Source organism: Lepisma saccharinum, chromosome 1, assembly GCF_977018435.1.
Source record: "Lepisma saccharinum chromosome 1, izLepSacc3.1, whole genome shotgun sequence".
Classification (NCBI taxonomy): Eukaryota; Metazoa; Arthropoda; class Insecta; order Zygentoma; family Lepismatidae; genus Lepisma; species Lepisma saccharinum.
In genome coordinates this window covers 17,535,962-17,553,281 of record NC_139229.1, presented here as the reverse complement: position 1 = coordinate 17,553,281, position 17,320 = coordinate 17,535,962, and the positions used below count along the sequence as shown (strand labels likewise).

The window sequence follows — 17,320 nt, the reverse complement described above, 5'->3', positions numbered from 1 at the left end:
TTTGTATGTACAGACTTGAACAGACGCACATATTAGCAGACGATTCGGCTACTATTGATTTCACTTTGACAAAAAATTTGGAGGTCAAACGAATCATCTATTTTCTTGCGCTCTCGAATGTAATGATCTTATTTGGCCATAAATTATTCTTGAACATGATTGGTTTCGCACTTATAGCGACTTGTATGTGCTGTAATTTACTACAACTGGAATTATTAAATGCTGGGAATCATGGGTAGTGCTCTAAATTTTTCATAACTGCTCAACGCATCTAGACAGTCATTTGTCGACTGACTCACTTCGTTGCGTTTGGGTTTCATGAATGGTTGCTGTTGCTACTCTTGTGACCTGCACTTTACCGGTGAAAGTTTTATTTAACTACAGTTGAAATCTAAAATTGTGTTTATATTACGGCGGGATCTTCCTCACAATCCAAGCACGAGATGTCGAACAGCCCTGTTATTGTGGCAGCGCAGTCGAAACACACAGCGACGGTAAGTTCATATGCATCTAACTCAACTGCGTGGACAGCGTTTGTTTCTGAAAATTTCCTTTTAATAATATGCCTGTATCTACATTTCTGTCCGTATATTATTTCATAGTAGTTAACCAATACATAACTATTATCCGAAATGAGTGACTATTATTTATCTAACGAAAGAGTGCTGCTTTCACTCCTTCCAAGTAAAAGTGTCGACGATTTTCACTTCTGATGATGTAACTTAACATTTACAATTACATACATATGTAGGTAAATTAAAGCTATTTTGTAATCTTAATAAATTGTTGGCATTTTGGAAATAGAATGTTGATCGATGAAGTAATTAAAATCTCTCATCTTGGAGTAAGTGGAAAATAATTTTCACATCCAGTTTTTTTTTTAAAATAAACATTATCTTTTATTCATTCATCCAAAGAAGTCACACACTGCCCATAAATAATGCTGATTTTATTTTAATTATTGTTATAATTTTAATTAAATAAAACAGTAATGTATTATTCTGTGTTGAATTTTCTTACCTTTAGTGTCCTCTGTGCCAGCTATTTGGCACTTGAGTGAAATGCTGTCCCTGCAGCACTCTAATACCAACGTCATGTAACATATCAGCAGCAGTCCATATCAGAACCCTTTACAGTATTTCTCCAACTACATTGTGTGCATGTAAGTAAAGTACTTGTTGCCCACACGAAAATAAATTCGCACCAACATGAGCTTGATATATCCCAACAACTAAAGAATGGGCCAGCACAAGTCATAGTTCATGTGAAGGCACAAGTTTAAACCTGGTGAAAAATGAAAATAGCTCAAAAGCTAGCTTCGCCACTGGTGAAGCTAGTCACTCAGTGTCTGTAAAGTTAGTATTTGTCTCCTGTGTAAAGATGAGGTTTCACAGTTTCTGTAGTATTAGTAAGGTTTGAATTAGCAAAATTTTCCGGTCGACAGAATTTTATTTTGATATTTCTGGACTGCCACATAGCATCTTCAAAGATATACATACACATTTCACCGTATTTAAAAGTAAAAGTAAGTATTTCTATTATTATGAAGAATATTTATTTGGATGTTCTGATTCATTAGTTACATAATTTATGCATATATTTTGCTAGGTGGGTCATGGAATAAATTAACCACATGAGGTAAATTTATTAAGACTACACTGGCGCCTCTAATTGTGTAGTGACAATGTCTTATCAAAGAACCGTGGGTTCGATGCTGGGAGGAACCATGTACTGGTTAGGATCCCTCTTAAACTGTGTTTCTGGTCCTGATTAGCCCTTCTGTGCATAAAAGTGGACTTAAAGACAAACTCAATCAATTAAGACAAGATATTGAAGTTGGTTTGTTGGTTAAAATAAAAGGTAACAGTTTCATGCATCGGAGACACATTTCTTCAATTTTACACAAGAAACTACTTACGGAAATGAGTTTCTCCAAGGTTTATAACCTCCGTCGATATATATTCTTCCTAAAACTTCATCCTACAATGCAGCAGAACAATAAATAATCACTTTTCATGTAATAATATTGCGCATTTTGTGAAAATCATCAACATTATGCCTTTGTTTCCAAGATGTAACTGCAGATGGCTCTAGCGTCGGAAGTCACGCAATCTCGCTAGTGGAATCAGGGTTTCCAAACGCGCGATTTTTTTCGAGAAACGCGAGTTTTTTTTTCTTCGAGAAACGCGCGGTTTTTTGTCGAGAAAGGAAAATGGTTTTTCGATGAATTTAGGGGTGAAATGGGTGCTAATGGAACCTAACCTAACAGGCCTAACCTAACCTCGTGTGAATGGTTCGTGGGGCTACCCGTGGATGGTTTTTGGGGCTAACGTCAATGATTTGTGGGGCTACCCGTGGATGGTTTTTGGGGCTAACGTCAATGGTTTGTGGGGCTACCCATGCATGGTTTTTGGGGCTAACGTTAATGGTTTGTGGGGCTACCCGTGGATGGTTTTTGGGGCTTTTTTACAACTTTCATGCACAATAGAGTTGGAAACATTGATATTCGAAAACAAAAGAAGCGTTACAATTCGCAAAGCAAGCGATATCGCACCGTGACGTGCTTTCCGTAGCATTAAGGAAAATGGTTTATTTTAGCAGAAAAAGTGTTTGTTTTCATGCAAAAAGCATATTGGCACCTTCCACTATGTTCCGCAATACATAATTGGTAAGTACAAACCACGAGAAAGATAAAATATCGGATTTAAATGTGTCTCCGATGCATGAAACTGTTAATAAATAAAAATCACCATATTTACTGTGATGGAACCCTGCATTAATACATTTTATATGTCTTAACCCTTTCCACTTGTCATTTAAACCTGGTCAAACATTAATATTTTGCTGTTCCACTCGTAAGTCCGACTTGAGTGCAACTTTGAGTACACTCGGCACACACTATCAATATTCAGTGAAACTAAATTCACATTTGGCAGCATGGATACCGTTACCAGCTGCATAAATATGTGGTGTGTTAATTTTCCAGTGTTTGATATAATTGTGAAGAATGAGAATTGTGCTGCTTGTAGTAATAGAAATGTTCATGGCCAACAGAGAGAAACACACTATTTTTGTAAAACTTGTGCAAGAATCCTAACTATACATACTGCTCAATGTTTTGAAATGTTAAAAAATACAAAATATATTATATATATATTTTTATTTATCTGAACTCTATACTTGCTAATAGTTTTAAGATTAAGTACTGTAAGTAAACCATTAAAAATGATTAATAATAAATTAGAATTTTAAAAAATACAGAAAAATCCAAACTGGGTGGGTGGATAGATATTGTATTGTTATTTTGAGTGGGAAGGGTTAAGAGCTAACTCGAATGATATGTAATACCAGTTGTAACAAATAATCATAACTGCTGATTAAACATTATGAACCAATTGCTGGTTTCACTATAGATGTTAGCCAGTGCTTGATCTGGAAATTATTAGGTTGATGATGTTTGTTTGAGCCTTGAGGCTATATCGGTTGGGGGAGCTTCAATTAATTTCTTCTTAATTATAAATCCTAGGGGAAATTCTAAGCAGCTCTAATGCTTGGCATGGCCTTCAAGTCAAGTACAGGGTTCACACACACCTGGAAAAACCTGAAAATCTCAGGAAATTTGAAAAATGTAAAATTCTCAGGGAAAATCACCTAATTGATCAATGAGTCACATTAAAGTCCATCTGAAGAGCTAGAGTGTGCTCCTACATGTTGATTTTCTTCACACAAGCTGATTTGAAGATATAGGCTCGTAATGTATGTTTATTTTCAATTACAAATAATTGATATTGTGTCCATATGTAACTTTCTGTTTCTCAAAAGTGTGAAAATATTTGTTCTATGTGTGGTATGTTTGGAATGTTATTTTATGAACTGCAATACAGTTGGAAAAGGTGTTAACTCAGTCAAATATCTGTAACCGTAGTCCTTAATTCTATGTGCACAGGGATTCTTCATTTACTTTGATTTCAGAAAGTGAAAGTATTTCCCAGTTCTGATATACTACTACTGATATAAAATTTACTGATTCCAATAAATGAGCCAATGCAAAATTGCAAATGATTCTTTCAGAACATTCGTTTGGCTCCTCAATTAATGTATGTAACCAAGTGATTCAAGATGATTTACTTTAATTATGAACTGCTTATTTAGACATTAACTTCACTAAACCATGGCATATAAATTGTATTTTTTTATTCATAAAAGTAATAAAAAATTATACACAGATATGCCCATACCAATAGAGTAACAATTAGTTTGCTTCTGCTGGGTCCCCAGTCATGTAGGCATCAAGGGTAACAAAGAGCTGATACTACCGCCAAGTCTGCTGATGCAGATGGCAAACTTCTCATTCTCTCTCTCGTGAGGAATAAGTCATCTTAACACTGCTTCGAGTCTGACACAGCCGTCTCACACATTGCCATTTGCTGCAAGGGCTGGACCTTCTGCTGTGCCATACCTGTAACGTTGTATTAAGTGTTCGGACATTCTTCTCTCATGTGCTGATTTTTATTTCCTCAGACAGACTTTTAACCTTCCCAATGATTTATCATCCATCCATGTTGGGAGATGAGTTTTGTACCAAATGTTTGGGCCTTTTACACTGTTTCGGAGGAAGTTTTTAAACTATCCTTGCCTTTATTAAATGTTGTGTTTGTTCTGTGGAAGTCCCTTTACAACTTGCAATTTTAACCTTTCTCAAAGGTCTCTTTACAACCCTTTTTTAATTTTAAGGTAAGGGTTTTTAGATGGGAGTTTCCCCTTATACTTACAAGGGTGCAAAATGGCCACAAAGGCCGAAGCACTTAAATTTTAATCAATCAATCAGCTGTCCATCTCATCTCTAATAATAATAATAATAATAATAAGGTGCTGATGTTATGGCTATGAGGGGAAATGGAGGCTATTGTAAAAAAATAAACAATACTGCACCGTGTATTGACTACTCTGGAAAAAAATTGAAGATCCTGGAAAACTCGAGGAAATCTCAGGGAAAATAAATTTCAAGTTCACATGGGAACCCTGTAATAATTTTTAACGAACTTTCTTGACACAGACTGAAGGATAAAATTATTTTAATGGTTAGTGGAAATTCATTTGTATGAATTTAAAATTTTAATTTCTGTTAAATGCCAACCATAACTGTGTACTGAAACTTTGTATTTCTTTTTCAGATGATTTTTTTGCATGGGCTAGGTGACACAGGGTAAGTACATTGGCATTAATATTTGCATGCACCTGAAATCTATGAAAGATTTTTTATAGTAGATATCTGTTAACGTGCTATAAAGTTGTTGCTTTTTTAAATAATTTTCCAGCTATATGGAACTCGTATTATTTCTAGCCCTGGTCTTGAGGCAAGTATAAAGTCACATATTTAATGAACACATTATTGATTTTTTTAAAATAGAAGATCATAAGCAAAACTAAAACGCCACAAACATCTAATTCCAGAAGAGTTTACAGTTATTGGGGCATCCAGCATTACATATAAGGCATTTCATACATAAAATGTAAGAGTCTAGACATAAGATTGGATTAAAATATTCATAATGAGCTGATTTCATAGAATAATTAAGTACTTTGTGGTGTCTGCTAACAAATGAATAGAAACCTGAGTATGATAACATAGCCTGAATCCATGAAAAAGCATTAACAAATATGTGTTGTGTGTCCGTCATTTTAAAAATGTAGCAAATTTGATTTCATTTGTCTGTGAACCATATATACAGATACTAATAAATTTTGTTGGTGAAATATGCATTCACAAACATTTAAACCATAATGCAATTAAAACAATAATTTTTAAATAATTTAATTGTTATTAACATGGAGTATGACCACTTTTCGTGGAATGCCCCTATTATATAACTGTAACATGTTCTCAAAATATCTAGATTAGTTTCTAGGGAATAAGCATCTTCCGTTTGGACGTTGATAGTGAGAGCCTGAAGGATCAAAAAGTTGAGAATAGCTCAAATCATTACCTAAATTGATTATGCACTGCAGTGTTTAGGAATTAGTTTGGCAACAAGGGTGAGGTGGAGTCCATCCTCAGATTCAATCTAATAATGTGCACATGGATGCATGTGGGTCATTCCATGTTAAAATCAATAATTTAGTACCAGTGAAGTTGACAAAAACGGCAGAAAAAGAAATTTTCCTTGTTCATAAATCTCCATGAAGTTTAGAATAAAATTCCTGTTATTTAATGACTTCTCCTCATATATTTTCAATTTGCTTGTCTAATATTAAAAGTGATACATTTTTGGTATTTTCATATTATTTGTAGTCCAAAATTATAAAATAGAATAATATGAAGACTTCAACATCAACCACTCACCTTATAGTTATGATTTTAAAATGGAAGTCAACAAATTTAGCAGATATCACACACATTACAATACAAAAACAAAAATTTCCATAGGAACCCACTGCCATCCCATTATGAAATTCTGCACCCAAATAATCACTTGATGTCTTCAAAACATATCTTTAAAAAAAATTAAAAGGGGTGTTTTTGAGATTTTCGTAACTTTTTTTCGGGTTTCTGAAAAGTTTTAAAATGCAAGTAACACAGTCATGTTGCATTTCAAATTAAAGCCCATTAAAAGCAGAAGAGAATGACAGCAATTTGATCTCTCTAGGTCAAATAGTTTTTGATCTACAGCTATTTAAAGATTTCAAAATGTTAAATTTTGAGATTTTTGCTTTTTTGAAAGTCAACTAAAAAAACTATGAGCCTTAAAACTCTGAAATTTGGCAGTATTTGTCCTCTTGATAGGTTCAATGAATAAACAAAAAAATCTTAAAAATCTGGATCCTAAAGGTTCAAAAATATTACTTTATGGTTGATTTGACATGGAATGATACAATTCATGGGCATTGGCCAGAAAAGTGAAAGTAGCCGATTGGCAGGAAAGAGCTACCACATAGACTATAGGAAGCTGATACTTGTCACACTCCACACATGGAGTTGTAAAGAGGATTAACTTCCTCCATGTGTCAAGTTTGAGCTTACATGAAATAAATCGTGGCTTAGCACTTGGTTGAACCAAGCACAGGACTTGGTAGTGAAAGTATTGCTAGGGTTTTATGATCATTTGATCCAAATGTGTCTAAAGGTATTACCTCCACTCTAAGTAAAGCCCTCTAAGACAAAAGCTGCACAAGTTTAACTTGTTAAATGAGTTTTGTCCATTGGCTGTTCCTTAAGCCTATGCGTGGAAATTGTTAAATTTATTATGGCATTCCTTAAAATCAATTTCTGTGTGATGCGTGAGGCTAGTGTATTCCATGAAAAATCATCTCCTACTTGCAGACAATGACTTCAAGCTGCACTAATTTGGAAAATGCAATATAATTGTAATTGTTCCTTAACCGTTCTTAAAAAAATGAAGAAATGTGGAAGAACATGTAAAGTGGAGTTTATTTCTCCCAGAAGGATTGGCCTCATGCTGGATGCCATGTGGGAACTTTCCATAAAGCACTGGTACTGAAACGTTTAGTGCATTCCTTAAGTTTGCATTTCACCAGGCCCATGAGGCTAGTTATTTTCATTTGATTCATGCAAGGCCTTCTTCCTAGAACTATACTCTGTCCTGGTTATCTCTGGAGCGAGGCTGGACAGAGAAGGGGGGAGGGATCGAGTGGGCAGAGGGAAGCAGTACATGCTGCTGCAAAGGCTGGTAACTGCAATTGCCCCTCCATGCAATCCCATTCCCTCTCACATGTTCATTGGTGAAGCCATCTCACATCACTTCTTGCACAGAGACTTGTTTTCGCTTTCTTGCTCCAGAGATAGAAAATAGTTGGGACAGAGTATAGGACTAATAGCCAACATAACCATGAGGCATGATTCATAAGATCTGCAAAAGGCAAGTCAAACACCTAGATAATGTGAAGAAAAGGTTAACACAAATCTACAAACAGTAAAGGTTTCAGGTATGGTCATTCTGTATGAAAGTAAGTGTTGCTACCATTACTGCTGTGCCTGGGAATGCAGAGTTTCTGTGCTATACGTGTAGCATGAAATCTTAAGAGCTATTGATCATAGTAGAAACCTGGGATATTATTTAGAGTAAGTTACTAATGTGTTATATGATTCAGTTGTTGTAATAAACCATTTATTATATGAATTACAAGTCTCGCAACCAAACTATCATATAATTAAAGCTTCCAATTATACCTCTCTTTCGAAGTGTTTCAACATATGTATACAGAATTGACACTTGAAACATAATTTTTTTGTGGCATTCATCACAAAGCAATCAGTCGGACCAGATATTATCCATGTGATGTGATATTATTTTATAGCAGTTCTTTTCACACTTTAAGCAAACTATGTTCATATGTCTTCTCTAGATCTCTCCAAATTTTCTGTGTACTGTGTGCAGGATGTTTGTTTCTGCTGATATACTGCTGCACAAAGTGAATGAATCACAGTTCAGCAATTTCATGAATTTGTAACGAGTGCACTCACGGTCCCTGAAATGACGTGTAATTCATTCCCCGGCACGGGGCCAAACGTCGTTATGTGTACGGGAAACGGTCGTGACTCTTACGGTCCAGGTTTTCAAGTTCGGTACTGAGACGGTCGTTTATTGTCGTACTATTTCAAGGCGGAGATAAATACCTTGAAATGTTACACTGTTTTGTTTACCTTTGATATGTAGATTCGAACAATCATAACACACTAATAGCATAATATCCGATTCCTGAAAAACATCAAATAACAACACTGACGAACGGTAAAAAGTGAATATATATTGTAACAACAAAAAAATATTGCAATCAACAACTGTTTACATAGCCTCCTCAAACTCTCACTCATTCACTCTATCTCTCTTTCACACATCTGAGGTATTTTTACATGTTAAGTATAGATACAAATCATGGATCTCATTAACATATCATTCCTTTTTAGTTTTAAACCTTTATGTGAATTTAGGGTATTTGTCTGCCAGCTCCTGTGCTCTTTTAAATTAATTTATGTGCCAGCCCTTGGAAAGCGGGTATCTAAGGCAATTGGGTTGGCGTGGTTAAATCTTTCATTCGAATGAACATATGCATCCAGTCATAAGCACGACATTTAACAAGTTTCTCGGAAGGGGGTAATACACATAAGCCTCTCTCGTCCAATGAGAACAACTACACCATTACATAGTGATGCAAAACTTAATCGGCTCCAGCTGCCGGAATACACAAATCAATCGTCGGCGCAAACAAAAAATTACATCAAAAACCACTATGCAACAAATAATACTACTTCACGTGCACGACCTTGTAATATAAAATTATGCTTTCCACAATTAAAAAGGACTCCTCAGTCAAGTATTGACAAATTAAATGGCGCGACGTGGCAGTCGGTTACACAAAAAATGGAGCACACTTTGACAATATACACTAAATATTAAAGTAATGAAATGGAGCTTCTAACCCTGAATGCAGACAATTAAATTAGAACATCTGAACATGAAATGACCTTTTTTTATAACAATACGAAAAAAACTATCAGACACGGAAGTTAGGTTCGGGGTTTCTGAGTCACTTTGCAAATAAGTGAGACTTCGGCGTTAACAGTACGGTGTTGATACTAACAATGCACGTTTACATGGACATAGACCCTCTGAAGAATACTGTACCGGACTGTGCTACATTGCGTGGTCATTCATCTCTCCTGGACGCGGGACTTGCTCACGGTTCCTTTGTGGCGAAATTGTTCTCCGATGTCGTTAGCGACGAAGAATAATTGCGACGATATGGTGTACTTGCACCTCCTCAGTACTTCGGGCACGCGCTGGTCCGGAATCTCTCTAGTGTCGGGCATCAATTGGACGTCGATCTGCAATCATCTCTCTCTGGTAACGGGCATCGATCTGGAGTCGTCCTTCTCTCTCTCTCTGGTAACGGGCTTTGGTTGGAACGTCGAACTGGATCGTCCTTCAGGCTTTGGGCAGTGGTTGGCTTTGATGTGGTCCGGAATCTCTCTAGTGTCGGGCATCAATTGGACGTCGATCTGCAATCATCTCTCTCTGGTAACGGTCTTCGATTGGGCATCGAACTGGATCGTCCTTCAGGCTTTGGGCAGTGGTTGGCTTTGATGTCGTCTTTGGCGCTGGCTGGCTGGCTTCACCGGATGGTAGCGGCGCATCGTTGCGGGTGCCGGGGAGGCGACGGCCTCTCTTCTCTATCTTCTTTAGCCCTCCATTATTATGTAGTCCAAGCTTGGTGAAAACAAATCACCGCGTAATACTTCACCAAAATAAGGCGCACACTGGTAACTCTCTAACTGCAACTCGCTCACGATACGTAAGAAAACTAAGTCCACGGACACAAAACAATAATCACGGGAGTGTAGCGCGGAGATGCTCTCTCTATGAAATCCGGGTAAAAACTTGTCTGGAATCGTAGTACTGCATATTTATAAGAGATTCAAATTCGTCCGTTGAAAAGCACGCTAAAGTGGCTTAATAAATCAAACCTCACACATTTATATTTGAACATAAAATGAATCGATAAACAAAAAATAATTTATATCGAACTGCGTTTCACATGTCACTGGATACCGTGACAAATTTCCCAAGTTTACGAAGAAAGAAGTTCTTCATGTAAAAGAAAGAGATGGAAAATACTAGTTGTAAAATGTTCACAATTACATGTCACTTTTTTTTTTTTGGTGCAAACTCTAGTATATTTTTTGGAAACTTTGACAAAAAATAAACAAGTTTATGCACCTTAAAATTCATTGTGCCAGAGATCAGTAACTGGAATAAGGGAAAGTGGCTTGAAAATAATTTGACAACCACTGCTGAATATATATATATATATATACCGTGCGTCCATTTCGATCTGCAGCCGAGAGATCGGGAGAAGCGTGGCGGGCGGCGCTGACGGAGATGCCGACATTTGCGGCCTGAAATGCCCGCTAATTTTTATGGACATATGCAGACATTTATATAAATATTGCAAAACGAGCACTAACCTGTGTTATAAGAGTATGGTTTTAATTTTAGTAGCTTAGTGACTGTATGTGCCGATGATTTTGACACGCTGCACCAATATCATCGAGTTTTGCTTCGGTTAGAATCCGTCGTTTTTGCTTAGGTGTTTTAAAATTTAAAGATACAGTTTCTCATAATTTAAGGACAAGATGTCTAACTTTATCTCTGCGTGGAGTTGAAACGCATGGGAATTTCTGTACAAATTACCTACACACGTCTCGACACGAGTTTGTTTTCACGTATGTGTCATACATAAAAAATCTTTGTTCTAACGTGAATCTTGCGGCTGGCATTCCAATCGTCTCACTGACACGTCACACATACACACTACAATAACACAAACAAGTAACTGCAAGTAACCAAGAATAACACTCTTGCGCACAGTACGAAATTAACACGCTCTTGGTTTACATTGCTCGCCACTATATTTACAACTCTGTCTTCATCTAGTCGCGAAGGAACAAAAAACTCGAGCTCTGATATTTCGGATTGCAAGGAAGCTCACGAAAACCATTCACTTTTATCGGTTTCGTCTGCAGTGTAATCCTGATACAGTGTTGCACATTCGAAACCTCCAAACGATTCCCATGGCCACAAAACTCTTTCAAGGATATAAACTTAAACAGGACGTTACTGGTCAAAACTATGATTAAAATGCTTTATTATCTGTGGCTCTTAACATCGTTTCTATAGCGTATTTATTTGTGTAGGGGAGACCGGGGTAATTAGAACATGGGGTTATTGGAGCATGTTAATGTAGAATAATTTAAAACGAAAAGACTGGTGTAATAACATGTCATACCTATGTACCTACACTAAACCTACATGCAGAAAATTTGTTATTGGAATAACTACACAAAAGTAAGTTTTATTTGACTTTTATTATACACCTGCAAAAATGATGTGACGCATGCTTGGTGTTTCTCTGCTTCTGCATATACTGGATGTGAATGAAAGAAACCTTGCAAAATTTTCTTCACCCGTATAATAAAACATAAGGGCACACATCTTTTCATGTGAGTTTGGTTGTCTATGGGCAATTTGCCTTGTTTTTATAAGAAAAGTTCTAATTACCCCCAAAATTTCTGCAAAGGGGTTATTAGAACATTGCGTAATTTGCTTGATTTCGCTTGGGTATACTAGATTGTACATGTAACTATTAGAAGTTTTTTCTTTACTACATTGTAGAATGGCCTGTAACCTTTCAAATAAATCATAGAACACTGATTTTCATTCACACATGTTTGCTTCACAGCTGGGAAATTGAACTTTATGAAAAAAGACGTTAACTTGGGATTTTATTTAAACAAGCATTGATAACTCCAGAAGAAGTAGAGCTATTGTGTTCAAATTTGCAGGGTAAATGGGACATTTATATATGATGTTCTTATTACCCCAACAGCAATCTAAAGCTATTCAGTTGAAATTTCTAACTTATGTTCCATTAACCCCAAATGGGGTAATTGGAACAATTTTATGGTGTCATGACAATTTTTTTTTTTTTTGGACGAGTATTTGCAATGCAGGTATGGTCATTATTTTTTTCAAAAATATACAAAAGATGTTCTTTTAAATGGTAGAAATTTAAAAAAAAAACCATCAGTAACTTTCTGAGTAATTTACAGTGGAACTTCTACAGGCTGTTTCCTGTTCTAATTACCCCGGTCTCCCCTATATAAGAGCAGAACTTGGTTGAATTACAGAAGAACTTTTGCATGTTATAACACAGGTTAGTGCTCGTTTTGCAATATTTATATAAATGTCTGCATATGTCTACAAAAATAAGCGGGCATCTCCGTCAGCGCCGCCGCCACGCTTCTCCCGATCTCTCGGCTGCAGATCGAAATGGACGCACGGTATATTACTTGCTGAATATATAGACATACTCAATATGTAAATGCCTCATATCCGCACTTCTGTGTAGCTACTGGTGATGGTTGGAATAAAACTAATTCTGATAATACAAAATGGAATTTACCCCCCCGCCTCCACTTGCAATTGATTCACAAACATGTGTATGTTTGCTGCATGCTTGACGTCAAACTGCTGTTAGATGCCATCTACAGGGAAATAGAAATAACTACTCACACAAGGTTTTTTATCAGTCTAACATCAACAATGACCGGGTTGTCCAAACTTACCACAGAAAGACCAAGTTGTAAATTTATGAGTGGCACTCACCTGCAAATGTGTAGTAATTTTATAAGTTATTTGTAATGACAAGTGTTAGTTATTGCCATTTTTTAAGTGTTAGTGTGATAAAAATTGTGTTAAGAGTGAAAATGTTACTTACTTTCAAATATTATACTCATGAACAAAATGCATCTAGAATTCATGCAATGCATGAACAAAATAAAATTCACACCGATCAAGATGGGTGAGGACGTTTCTGTAAATAACTCTGAAAAATTGATCTATATATATTCTCTAGTTTTAAAAATGTGTTTGATATAACCAGAAAATGCAGAAGTGAGTGATTTAAATATCGCTTGAGGTTCAGCAGGTGGAAGATTTAAATCCTGGGCAGAGGGGTTAAGTGAATAGCATAGATTTTTTGTGCGGCATTAGCATTTGTTTGGCTTGTTAGGATTTTAAAGGTGAGAACGTGTGTGTACAAGTATGTGGCATTTAATGCTTTTTCTTTTGAAATTGTATGTATTGTTCTCTGTTGATAGACGATTCACTATACTTCATAAAATAATTCAAGTAATAAATAAAGCTCAAAATCTAATTTGTGGATTTATTTTTACAGCCATGGATGGGCAAGTGCAATGGCAGCCGTAAGACCACCTCACATGAAGGTCATTTGCCCTACTGCGTAAGTAGATGCACAGAAGGTTGTCTGACAAAGCTAATAATGTGATTCAAAGTGAATGAATGCTATATAGTGTAGTTATAGTAATGTAATATACTCCACTAACACACTTGCAGATAATGTCATACAGATATAGGGTGAGTCAGAAATGATGTGCAGACACTATTTGCTTTACCAGGAATAGAATAGTGGCACTTGAAAGATCATGTTTTCAAGAAGATTTCACATGCTGGGGCAATGTCAACAACAACATAGAGCAGCAAATTACAGTACAAACGGGAGCAGTTGCTTACATAATGATCGGGAGGCTGTGAGACTGGCAAGATGTATTTTGCAATATCATATTGCAATGGGAGACATCCACACAAGAAAACTTCAAAGTAGACCTTGTAGCAGCATTGAGGTGATCATGGAAGCAGTCAATTTTAGCCAACAGAAATTTTCAGAGTCCAGTGTTTTTAGGGTGACCAGACGTCCTGTTTTATCTGGACATGTCCTCCTTTTTAGGTGTCTGTCCGGCATCCGGGCGGATTTTTTGAGAATCTGTAAATGTCCTCCTTTTTTTGGGAAAATGCTTACACACATAACGATCAACCAGGTGTTATTTTACATGTAAAGCATATCACTTGAGGCACGATAAGTATTCTAGCAATGCTCATTGGACTCATTGGGCACCACTATAATTTTGTCCAAATGAGCCTTCAACGCGTCCCAGACTGCAGTTTCTTTTCGAGTCATACATACGTGGCACAAAAACGCGTAATGAGAAATTTGATTATTAAGTAATATTTACATTTATTAAATACCAAAGTGCCAGCCTCCATGGCGGAGTGGTTAGCATACAGCGCTATGATGCAAAAGGCCCCTGGTTCAAATCCCGGAACTGGAAAATAGTAGCAGATCCAAGAGTTACAGTTTGTAGGGGCGAATTTCAGTTGGGTATCTCACCTCACAGAAAAAGAATTCCAACCTACAGTTGCACTAGTCTATACAAATGAGAAGAAGTACTATAAACAGGAACAATATTGTTTTGCAAAAATATAGATCCAGGGCTGGAATAGATTGTTGTTATATGTTGGAATATTTATGAAATTAATGGTAATGCCAAATGTGTTGCAATTTTTTGCGGTGTCCTCCTTTTTTGCCATGCCCTGTCCTCCTTTTTTAATGTATGTGTCTGGTCACCCTAAGTGTTTTCATGTTTTGCAACATACGAGGGTAGGTCATAAAGTCTTTATTGTCGTAGCGAAAAACCAGACTCAAACAAAGGTTTTTTTTTTGTTTTCTTTCACGTAAGCGCACGTCCCTCTAGTGTCAGCCCAACAGAACTAGGCAGCACCATAGTCCTGTTTAACGCTGCTGGAGCGTCACTTCCAAGATGGCATCCCCAGTGGAGACAGTGGAAGTTCGTGCAGTGATTAGTTTCCTATTTTTGAAGGGGAATAACGCCAAGGTGATCCATGCAGAACTGATCAGTGTATATGGCGAAAATGCCCCATCCTATTGCAGTGTCATAAAGTGGTGCAGGCGCTTTCAATGCGGAAGCACACGGCGTCGCCACCCCCAAACAAGGGGAAGATGCAGAAGTCGTCCTGAAAGGTGATGCTGAGAATTTTTTGGGACTGCCAGGGCATGCTTCTCACAGATTATGCTCAGAATGGTCAGGTTACAACAAGTTACAGGAGGCCATCAAATCAAAGCGCCGAGGAAAACTCTTCAAGGGTGTTCGTCTGCTCCATGACAATGGAGCAGCTCAATCTGCGCAGCAGAAGGTGACACACACAGCTGCGTTGGATTTCGAAATTCTGCCCCGCCTGCCCTATTCACCCAACTTAGCACCCAGTGACTTCTTCCTCTTCCCTCGCATGAAGAGCCCGCTGCATGGAAGGCATTTCCAGGACGATGATGAGGTGATTGCTTAGATGAAGCAGTTCTTTGGCAGCTAAAGAACAACCAGGGCGTCCACCAGCTCATCCACCGCTGGGATAAGTGTGCCACTCTGTGTGGTGCATGTGTAGAGAAGGACTAACCCCACCGCAGGCATTCATGACACCAGCTCAAGTTAATCACTACGAGAAAAATGACTTTATGACCAACACTCGTAATCTCCACAAGTAAGTGGTGCAGTGGCTAAGTTCCTGCAAAGTTTGTTTTAATTCCACTTCATGCATAGAAAGGCTGATGACTGGATCTACTGCCTCATTTGGGGATCTAATCTGGGACCCATTCATTACAAGGTGACAGTGCTACCACACCATCAGGCAAGCTCTTGCACTTTCAGTGCCAATGCCATTTAAGTATGGTAAACAGAAGAGGTTAAAGCAGTATAATAAAATAAATGTAGCAAATACTGTCATTGACTTTTGACTATTCAATTCCCAGTAAATCGGGTGGTGTCAGCACAACATGTGATCAAACATGGAGTTGCCTTTCTGACTCACCCTGTACATTTCTAAGGACAGTGTTGTGTGGTTGTACCATATTTTCGAGGAAAAGGATCTTGGAAATCAATAGCTTTGAAAAGTGTCTTTGGTAGGTTTAGCTTAATGATTGTCACCGAAGGTTTTGGGTTTGAGCCTGGGCATGGTTTCTTTGTGTTTCCATCAGTTTCTTGTTTACCATTGTGATTTAGCCAAAAAAGACAGAATAGCAACTGAATGAGAAAAATACAAATTAATGATCAAAATTTTGAAGGCTAAAACTATTGGGACACCAGTTGCTGACCTCCATGGCAGAGAGGTTCGCACAGCATGCTGCTACGCCAGGGGTCCCCGAGTTCAAATCCCGTTCTGGGTGTTCCTTCATCAATTTCATCCCCACCATCACAATTAGTCAGAAGTGGCAGAAAGCGACACTCAATAACAAAAATGAAATCAACTAATTACTCTTCTGCAAGTAGCTTCTATTTTTTGCAATTGTATGTAATGTTTTCATAAGGTCTTGAATATTTTGCATGGAACTTGTCCTCACTTCGTGGACTTATCACTATTTACAGGGAGAAAGTGGGGGGGGGGGGGTCGTAGTAATATTCCTGGACACTTACAAAAATGGGGAATTCAGTCAACTTGATTCAGTGATAAGTAAAGATATGGAAATTTTAAACTTTTCTCTGTGTGTTTATAATTCGTATAATAGGGCTGCCTGTGACTAGTCAGTCATCCCTAATTTAGTTATATCTGGTATGGTTCATAATTTTATTATTTGAACCATACCACCCTATTGTAACATCACATTAACAAATTCCAATCTAAGGTATTTACATATAAGAATAAAAAGTTAAAAATGTAACTAATCCGTACAATATTTTATAATGTAGTCCTCATTCAGCTCTGCAATAATTTCATAAATATTTTGCCTATGTTGAATAACCGTGATGATTCAGTCAGCAAGACATCTGACTGCCACGTGGGAGACCAGAGTGGGTGATTTCAGAGGAGAGTTTTATTTTTTGTGTAGGGTAAGTGTAATACCATGATCATAATCTCTCCACGTGCTTTCAAAA

At 37.2% G+C, this 17,320-nt stretch overlaps 1 protein-coding gene across 1 annotated transcript in view; it reads left to right on the top strand.

Moving 5' to 3' along the window:
- The first annotated feature begins 270 nt into the window (after positions 1-270).
- The window catches only part of Apt1 (Acyl-protein thioesterase 1), a 34,408-nt gene continuing 17,358 nt past the window's right edge, over positions 271-17,320 (top strand). Inside the window, exons 1-3 of the mRNA XM_083129426.1 lie at positions 271-494; positions 5,175-5,206; positions 13,756-13,821. Coding sequence (XP_082985552.1) covers positions 444-494; positions 5,175-5,206; positions 13,756-13,821 — 149 coding nt within the window. The 5' untranslated portion in view covers positions 271-443. The remainder of the gene's footprint in view (positions 495-5,174; positions 5,207-13,755; positions 13,822-17,320) is intronic.